We start from the raw sequence: 10,455 nt of genomic DNA, 5'->3' as shown, positions 1-10,455 counted from the left end.
ATGGCAGGTACTATTTGTTCTTTTCTGGCTAGTAAAACTGGACACAGTTGGATAGTAGATACAAAAGCAACAGATCATATGATATCTACTCCTGAAATGTTATTTGATTTGAATGACTATGCTAAACAAGGCTCACTAGTGCATTTACCTGATGGAAAACAATTGCCTATTAGTCATATTGGTAAATGTAGATTGGCATAAGGTGACATCAGTGATGTGTTGTGTGTACCAGACTTCAAATTTAACTTATTGTTAGTGGCTAAGCTAACTAGAGAATTGCAGTGTTTCATGTCTTTCTATCCTGATGCAGGACCTTTACACTGGAGAGGTGAAGGGGACTGGTAGAATGCACAATGACTTGTACTATTGGAGGAACAACATAGAGAATAAGATACCATAATCATTGGATGCTACCATGACTCAATGTGCAACATTGTGGCATAAGAGGTTGGGGCATGTTCCTCATAGAATACTACAACAACTGAACATTTGTAAGGATGCCAAGACAGATACTGACAGAACTTGTTCTATATGTGCTCTAGCTAAGCAAACTAGGCTTCCTTTTCCTCAAAGTACTAGTAGAACTACTAAACTATTTGAGCTAGTTCATGGTGATGTACGGGTCCCTACAAAGTGCCTACACATAGTGGTAATAGATTCATTCTTACAGTTGTGGATGATTGTAGTAGAATAGTCAGGGTTTTCCTGTTAAAGTTGAAGAGTGATGTCTCAGTTGTATTGAGAGGTTTTTTTCATTAATAAAGATATAGTTTGATAATTCAATCAAGGTTTTCAGAAGTGATAATGGTACAAGGTTATTTAACTCACATTGTACAGAATTGTTCAATAGTGCAGGAATTGTACATCAAAGTTCATGTGTTCATACTCCACAGTAGAATAGAGTTGTTGACGAAAGCACGGAAAACTTCTTGAAGTAGCAAGAGCTATCAGGTTTCAGGGTTGCATTCCTCTAACTTTTTGGGGATTATGTGTTGAGAATACTGCTTATCTAATTAATAGGATTTCATCCACTGTTTTGGCATGAAAGTCACCGTTTAAGGCATTCTATGGGAGAGGTCCTCATCTACAACACCTAGGGGTACTGGAGTGCTTATGTTATGCCAGAAGTTTGGGTGCCAAAAGTGAAAAATTTGGAGCAATCCCAATCCTAATAGTGCACATAGGATACTCTACCACTCAGAAAGGCTATAGGCTGTATAACTTAGCTAATAAATTATTCTTTGTCAGTAGGGATATTTCCTTTAGAGAATATATGTTTCCCTTCAGGTCCTCCTGCTATCAACTTAGACCTCCTGATCTTGTGGAGTATTGGGGTGGTTTTCATGATCCCTTTGTTCTTGAAACTACTATTGATGCAGCTCCATTGGAGCCTTCATCTGCAGCTGAGTCAGTCCCCTCCAGTCCTTCTATTCCTCTTTCCTTGAATTTAGGAGACTCTGCAGCTGTTGTCTCTTAGAATGCTATTGCTATATCGGTCCTTGCTACTGGTATTGACTTTCTCACTCTTAGTGGGGCTCCTTGTGATAATGTACCAAATGTTACCGTTTCTCCCGGTTCTTACGAGATTACAAGCACAAGAAAGTCATGCAGAACCTCCAAGCCTCCTAGTTGGCTTAGGTACTATGTTCATAAGGGTTCCAAGTCTCTATCACATGATGTGGTGGGCGCAATTTATCCTTTATCAGCATACATATCATATGCTTCACTTTCAGAGCACTATTACAAAGTTGTGTGCAACATCTCATCTTGAGGGAGCTTGATACATATGAAGAAGCTCTTCATGATCCACATTAGGTAGCAGCTATGCAACAAGAACTGCAGGCCCTTCAAGACAAGTACACTTGGCAGCGGTTGATCTATCTCCTGACAAGAGGGCCATTAGTTGTAAATGGATATTCAAAGTCAAATACAATATTAAAGGAGAGATGAATAAATACAAAGCTTGTTTGTTATCGAAGGGGTATACTCACCAGGAGGGGTTGGATTACCAAGAGACTTTTTCTCCAGCGGTTAAAATAGTCATTGCAAGGTCTGTCTTATCCTTGGCTGCAATGCATGGTTGGAGGTTGCATCAAACGGGTGAATTCAATGCATTCCTCTAGGGTGATCTTGTGGAGGATGTTTACATGGTTCCACCTCTTGGTCTTCTAGGAAATAGGGAGTGTAGGAGAGTATGCATGCTACAGAAGTCTCTGTATGGCTTGAAACAAGCCTCTCGATAATGGAATCTCAAGCTTTGTGAGACACTTCTCTCCTGGTTTATGTGGATAACGTCCTCTTCACAGGTTCTTCTCCTTCTCTCATTTATGCATCTAAGCTCATTCTCCATCTGTATTTCAAGATCAAGGATCTGGGGAGATGAGATACTTCCTTATTCTTGAAATTGCAAGGAGCACAGATGGAATACTAGTATGTCAAAGAAAGTTTGCACTGGACCTTATTGCAGACCTAGGATTGGCTGGTTCCAAGCCTGCTGGCACATCTGTGGAGGTCAATCAAAGGTTCACCTGTGCAAAACTTGATCACAACTATAAGATGATGGCAATGCTAGTGATTTGTTGTCTGATCCCACTTATTATCAAGAACTGGTAGGGAAGCTGCTCTACCTAACAATGACTCAACCAGATATAAGTTACACAATGCAAAACCTGAGTCAATTTATGTATGGACCAAAGAGATCACATATGAAAAGGGCTCTAAGGGTGGTGAAGTATTTGAAGAATGCACGTGGTTTGGGCATCTTGTTATCTTCTAAGCCTTCCTCACAACTTATAGTTTACTGTGATGCAAACTGTGCCACTTGTCCCATGACAAGAAGGTCAGTTAGTGGCTTCGTAGTCAAGCTGGGAGACTCCTTGATTTCTTGGAAATCAAATAAGCAAAGTACAATGTCAAGAAGTTCAGCAGAGGCTGAATATAGAAGTATGGCCAACGCAATTGCAGAAATGGTTTGGCTCATTGGAATGTGTGAGGAACTGAAGGTGAAGCAGAATTTGCTTGTTAAACTATATTGTGATAGCAAGGCATCACTTCAAATTGCTGCGAATCCTATATATCATGAACGAACAAGCACATAGAAATCGACGGTCACTTTATTAGGGAGAAGATACAAGAAGGCCTTATCCTGGTATTATTTCTTATTGACTGTTTGGTATGTTGTATTAAGCCTGAGATTGTCAATTTTACTGCTTTATTCTGGAATTATTATTCCACCTTTTAATATGTATAAGTTATCTTGATACTATTTTTATTACTGAAATAACTTATCTTAAGATTAATAACCAAATAAAGGATAAGACGGTACTAAATTTTTTATTCTAAAATTAATTTTGCTTATCGATCATACAAAACGACCCTAAGGATATAGGGTGAGCAAAGGTTCAATGAAACACCTATACTACCAAATAGCAAAAGATTTTGCAATATCCTTTTCTAGTATAATTCTTTTACCTAAAGAACCAAAGCTATTCTAGTGGACTAATCCAAGTTTCTATATTTCCAAAGAGTAGAAGAATTTAAAAAAACCAACAGCATTAGCACCTCCATTTGATATAATTTATTTGCAAATTGACAATATTATAGCAAAATAATAATAATAATAACGTCGACCATAAGAAAAATCTCCATACCATTAGATCATCTGGTTACAAAACACAACTTTTCCCCCCATTTGAATAAAAAGTACTCCCACTTTCATATTAAATTGTTTGGGAAAATATTATTGCCAGCAATAAAATGGATTAAGCATAATAGATAACAGCTATTATATTATATAAAAGCTGTAGTTCTTTCCAAATACGTGTGCCATTTTTGCCACAAGAAAACAAATAAAACCTTTTTGTAGCAACTTAACCACGAATTGCCCACGCTTTCACTTTTTTTAAAGTAAACATATATATATATATAACTTACAACTTCCCCTTAATTATATACCAAATATCATATTCCCTTATGTATAAGTAGCTAGTGAGAAACACATTCCCGAACCTTGAAACTTTAAATTTTGGCTTTGCCTCTTTGTGTGTAGACACATATATATAGCTCGGTGTTTAACTTCAGTGCACTGATAGAGCGAAAATAAGTTACGCTGTCAGTGTATATAAGTTAAATCCGACATATCGACACATATATATGGCTGACCTATCAAACATTGTAGTTGAAAACAAACAGTCACCAAGAACAAATACCAAACATCCTGTGTATAGAGGAATACGGTGTAGAAGTGGGAAATGGGTGTCTGAAATTAGAGAGCCACGTAAAACTACAAGAATATGGTTAGGAACATTTCCTACACCAGAAATGGCTGCTGCTGCCTATGATGTTGCTGCATTAGCTTTAAAAGGAAGTAGTAATGTTGTACTAAACTTCCCTTGTCATGTCAATTTCTATCCACAGCTCCCTCCCTCACCATCTCCGGCCGATATACAAAGCGCGGCAGCCATTGCAGCCGCGCTGATGAAGAAAGAAGCCGGAGATGGCATAGTGGTGGCTCAACAAGGTAATGATGATAAGTTATCAGGAAACAGTGGCGGAGCTACATGTAATGAAGGGGATTCAGTCGGAGCTACATGTAATGAAGGGGATTCAATTGAATATCCTTCACCAGAAAGTTATAACGTACAAATAGGTAATAATATATATATATATATATATATATATATATATATATATATATATATATATATATATATATATATATTTAAAGATAATATGAATCTTCTATTAGGAGTTTGTCCTAATTTTCTTACTTTCTTATCTCTTGAATGAAGGGCAACATATTTACAATAATTGATTTTTTCTATTACGAAAAGGAAAATCTAACCTTTTTTTTTGAGGAAAAGATTTTGATTTCTATAAATTAAAGATCCTTCCTTCTCATTTAGTAACATCCATAATGTAGCGATAATAGGTTTGAGAGTATTGTTTAGGAAAAGAATTTTTGGGGCAAGTATGTTATTCTACCACTTGTATTTGCCTCTTTGTGAAATTATTTTCTCAATATTTTGTACTCTTTTTATATAGTGGATTGCTCATCTCCGCACGCGGATGAAGGTCAATTGACCGAACCACGTTAAATAATTTTATCTTTTTAGTTATATGATTTATCGTTGTTCAAGATTTACTTTGTTAATTTTCGTATGACACCTGCTTATTTCGATTAACATCTTCTTCCATTTTTTTTATAGGAGAGAAATATGTAGATGAGGATGATGTATTTTATATGCCTAATTTGCTTGTTGATATGGCGGAGGCAATGATGATGAGCCCTCCAAGAATAAACTCCTCAACATGGGAAGAATATTCAAGAGGAGATCCCTCATATATTGAAAACCTTTGGAGCTATTGAAGAAAAGGAAGAAGAACACAAAGTTCTCAAAATTCACTATAGTTTTTTGGTTTAATTATCAATAATATGTAATCACATATTATAAACACAATTAAACCCTAAAGATTCACAGTCTAAAATTCTGCGTACTTGAGTTGTAGAAGATTGTTTCAATACATCGTAAAAGATGTTTTTTTTTTGCTCAAGAATTTTTCACAAAGAACTTAGGAAGGAGAGGAAAGGAGAGAGAGTTCTTGTATTTCATGGTAAATGGAGAAGATGTCTCTAATATATCGATGTCTCTTTCTTTTTTATCTGTATTATAGTAATATTATTACCTACTATTTTCATATATATATATATATATATATATATATATATATATATATATATATATATATATATATATATTACTTAATAGATTATATATATATCACTTATATACTCTGATAATAAGAAAATTTACACTGAAATTTACAGTGGTCAATTTTATAAATGAAATCCTTAATTTTTCACCTTCATTAATTATCCATACACGTTTAAGTGCAAAGACATGGCCCATGGGAGCAATTACCATAAATAAAAGAGGTTTTGTTTTTTCGTAAATGAAAACGTGCTGAAATTAGCCTAGTCTAGTGGCTTTGTCGGTATAATAAATAGATGCTTTGCGACAAATATTTTTGAATAAATTGTTTCCTTTTTGATAACTTACAGTGAATTTATATCATGTTGCTTATAGTTTGTTGACTTCCATCTCTTTGAATCTACTTATTATTGTTGGGACATATGATTATGATCAGGGGCGGATCTACCTTATGAGGTAGGGGTGCCACGCCACGCCACCCGCTCGCTTCACTAAAATTCTTGCTATGTACATAGTATCTTTGTGAATAAACGTATATATTGATAGAGTGGCACCCAAAATTCACAAAGTGGACGCGGGTGCCATTGGTTCAATGTCCATTTTGAAGGATGTCGTTGGACCATCTCAGTTCTTTTTCCTATTTTTCTTCTTATTAAGGTTTCCTTCTTTTCAGTTGGACTGAAAATTCCTTCTTTATCGGTTCTTGCCCTCCTTTGCTTCCTTTCATTTGCTAAATCTCTCTTCTTCATTTTTTTTAACTTTAAGTCCTCATTTTATTTCTATCATTATACCTTACTTTATGAGCAATTATTTTCAATAGGTAATTTGAATTGATTTTAATTAGCGTATAATTTCTTTCTTTTTAGTAAAACGATATTAATGTATATATTAGAGTACAATTTGAACAATATCTTCTATTTGGTTTTGAAAATTGATAGTCGTTTTGAGTCGAATATCATAGGTTGAATGTTGAAGGTTTTTCTTTGAAAATAATTATCATATAAATCAACAATTAAAATCAATTCAAGAACAACACAAGTAAATTAAGCTAGTCAAACAAAGAATATATAGTAGTTAAGTTACTCTTTAAGCAAGTTTTTATATTGGAGGCACTCTTTCATGAAATGTTATTTTTCTTTTGCATTTTTATTTTAAAAAATTAAACTAAAATCGAACTTATTTGCTTTGTGAATGAAAGGTCTATTTAAATTAACAAAAAACTAACAGAACCGATCTATTATTCCTAATATGTCTTTGTAGCTAGTGACATGAATACTGTATGCATAACATGTTGGCACCCGCAACCTTCGAATCCTGGATCCGCCGCTGATTATGACTATGCAAATTTGGGATTTTTAAGTTTGGTAGTATTTATGATTATAAATGGCTTTTGTTATATGTATTTATTGCTTTATACTTAATATTCTGTAGTTTAATAATAGAGAACTGATATTTTCTTTTTATATTCTAAAAGGTTCATCAGCTACACTTGAAAGTTAACACTTTCTTACGGTTAAATCTTGGATTAGAAAGTCAAGGAACACAACTGAATATTTGTTTGTTTTAAATCAGTTTTTAGATTTTGCATTTGCTAATTAATGTTGTTGTAGGAGATATATAAAATGTCCTTATCCTAAATGTGGATTCGCAAAGTGGAAGACTACAGATGTAGTGCTCGATCATTTGATTTGCAAACCATTCCCTCAAAATTATGTCACTTGGAGTATTCATGGTGAAAGAAATGTACTGTCTAATTCTATAAATATTGAAGATATACAAGATACATTACCTCCTGAAAATCCTATAGAATTTTTGATCAATGAAGCATTTGGGAGCCTAAGGCATGATGGGGTTGATGTAGGTCCGTCATAAGTAACGGGTGGTGAAGAAAAATAATGGATCATATGTGAATGAGAAGGCAAAAGAAATATGTGTAAGTTATATTCATGATTGTTATAAATACAAATGATTTCCATGGAGTGATTTACATTCTAAAAATGTCTACAAGTTTTGGTGCAACTTTTGTATTATATTCCACCAGTAGTTATTATTGATACTTGTGCATTTATCATGACTCATTTGGTGATCTAAGGATGTGTGGAGGAGTTAAAAAAATGAGCGCAAGCAGAGAATTATGTATCTGCTAAAGTATATTTTCCAGAAGCTCGATTTATAATCACTACTAGAAAATGGCAGAATTTCGACCGCCAAAACTATAGGAAATCGATCAGAAATTACGAATTTCCGACTACTTTCTGACTAAAATTGGTCAGTCGGAAAATAATTTTCGATCGAATCCGTCGGTGATTTCCGACCAAAATAATTGGAACGTTCAAAAGGGCAAATGACCAAATATTTTCAAATTTCTGACCAAAGTGGTCGGAATTTACCGACTGAATCAGTCGTAATATTATAAATAAAATAATTATCTATTTAAAATTAAATAATATAAATATATAATTTCCGACTGATCGGTCGGAAATTAATAATTAAAAATAAATTTTATTAATTTCCAATGGAGTTCGTCGAAAACTGTTAAATATTATTTTTTTTAAAAAAAATCCGATCGAATCAATCGGAAATCTGGGAATTTTTGGTAAAATCTGGGAAGCTGTCCGACTGTTTCTATCGGAAATCAATCAGAATTTTCTGTAAAACTGGGCAGAATTCTACCCAATTTTGAGCTACACCACCTATCAAAGTAGTACAATACAATAACGCCAACAACACCAACCATTAACATAATCTACATCAACAATACCAACTATTAACACAACTTAAACCAACAATATCAACCATTAAACCAACAATTTTGGGAATAAAAACATCCAAATGGTAGCCCACATTCAAGTTTAAAAATAAAACATAAAGTTGTCTCTCACAATCAAGTTTACCAATCAACCAAAATACCACACCTAAACTACTACACATCAGATTCAGTTTGTTCATCCTCATCATCAGATAGATCTTGCCCATGTTTTCTCATGAATTTATGCATTTTAACAAATGTTCCGAATTGGGAGTCCAATTGTTGCTTCAAATCACGAATTTCCTTTCTTATATCTTCCATCTATTCTTGATTTTGAGAAGAAGAAGAATTGGCTAAGAGTGGGTTTGGATTACCTGTAGGTGACGTACTCCAAGTTCGTAGGCTCTGTCTTTATTTACTCCAGCCACTGCCTCTGTCCACAATGAAGTCATATCATCAGGTGTTAGTTGAGTTGAAGGATACTGAGTTTGTTGTCATTCTTCTACCATTTTATGATAATCTTCCTGAAATGAAAATGGGTCATTAATGCCATTAGCTGGATCATGAACCTATATATATAATTAAATATAATTTAAAATTTTAAAAAACCATATAATTAATTTACATATAATAAAAATCATGTTAAATAATAAGTAATACTTGCAAATTCTTTAAACCACTCTGAAAACTTGGGATAAACAACATCTTGCCCATATGTACCTACAAAGTAACTGTCATTATAATATTTATTAGTTAAATCTGTGGTAGATCTAATATAAAAATCTGTAATATATACGAATATATACTTACCTATAATAAGGTTAAACCTCAGGACAATTCAAAAATACATGTGTTGTAGCTGACTTTAGCTCCATCTCAGACAACCTTCGCTTTGGACTATTTTTTGGACCTCCTTTACCTGATTGATTAAAAATGGTAAAGGGTAGTGTCAAAGGATCGATTTCGCCTCAATCGTCATGCCGATTCAGTCTATTTCTCAAACATGGCACATCATGTTCAAAATAGTATGAACAGAAATAAGATGTTTCTTTAGTCGTATATGCCTCGCATATCGAACCTTCAATTCTTGATCTATTTTTTACAGTCTGTTTACATTTGCAAATAGTCCAGCAGAGTATTATTTTTAGACAAAACAATCTTTAAAGCAAATACAAAGGTAAATGATTAAATTTCATTACCTCTCAAAGGGGATACATCCATCTACAGTGTACTGGCCCTCCAAGCCATGCCTCTTGTGCAAGGTGAATTGGAAGATGTACCATTATATCAAAAAAAATAAAAGGAAAATTTTTTTCCAGCTTGTTTAAAGTTAAGATAATATTACTTTTCGTATAAATTAAGTTCTCCACCCTCAATGTGCTAGAACACAAATCCTTAAAAAAAATTATCTTTGTAATCTGTTTCCATATTCGATCAGGCAATGCATTGAATGCATAGGCATCCAGGCTTCCATGAAAATATGACAATCGTGGCTTTTCATTGACTCCAACTTCCCTTATTTCATGTCAACACACCTGGATAAATTTGATGCGTACCCATCAAGCATTCTCAAATTGTTAACCCAACTACAAATCTCTCTTCTCTCATCCAAGGTGAATGTATAACTGGCTTTGAGCTTCTGAATCTTGTTGTTAAAGTATGTTAGGTGCAACTCACTTCCCCTACAATATTCCTTTATGTCCATCCTGGACTTCAAGTTATCTTTGGTCTTGTTAGTAACATCCATAACAGTGTTAAACAAGTTATCAAAAAAATTCTTCTCGATATGCATGACGTCCAGATATGCCGAAGAAGATTGTGCTTCCAATAAGGTAATTCCCAAAATATGCTCTGTTAGTCCAGTTTTGTGTGACACCATAACCTGGTATCTTAGATGGTGGAGACTCTGTTACTTTAGGCAGATCCCTTACTTTGTTCTAAATTTCTTCTGAACACAAGTAGGCCGATGGCTCCTCAAAATCAGTTTGGTTCTTC

At 34.2% G+C, this 10,455-nt stretch overlaps 2 protein-coding genes across 2 annotated transcripts; both read left to right on the top strand.

Annotated features, from left to right (window-relative positions):
* The first annotated feature begins 2,633 nt into the window (after nt 1–2,633).
* LOC138884265 (secreted RxLR effector protein 161-like) lies at nt 2,634–3,098 on the top strand. Its single transcript, XM_070165341.1, has one exon. It carries the CDS (start codon nt 2,634–2,636, stop codon nt 3,096–3,098), a length of 465 nt encoding a protein of 154 aa, XP_070021442.1.
* Nucleotides 3,099–4,070: 972 nt separating this feature from the next.
* Nucleotides 4,071–5,667, top strand: LOC104215919 (ethylene-responsive transcription factor ERF027-like). The gene is made up of 2 exons (XM_009765856.2): nt 4,071–4,648; nt 5,208–5,667. The coding sequence occupies exons 1-2, from the start codon at nt 4,153–4,155 to the stop codon at nt 5,366–5,368; spliced, it is 657 nt and encodes a 218-aa protein (XP_009764158.1). The 5' UTR covers nt 4,071–4,152; the 3' UTR covers nt 5,369–5,667.
* The last annotated feature ends 4,788 nt before the right edge of the window (nt 5,668–10,455 follow it).

The sequence above is a fragment of the Nicotiana sylvestris genome, chromosome 12, assembly GCF_000393655.2.
Source record: "Nicotiana sylvestris chromosome 12, ASM39365v2, whole genome shotgun sequence".
In the NCBI taxonomy this organism is placed as follows: Eukaryota; Viridiplantae; Streptophyta; class Magnoliopsida; order Solanales; family Solanaceae; genus Nicotiana; species Nicotiana sylvestris.
Note: the sequence above shows the minus strand (reverse complement) of the source record. Positions and strands in the feature narration are given on the sequence as shown.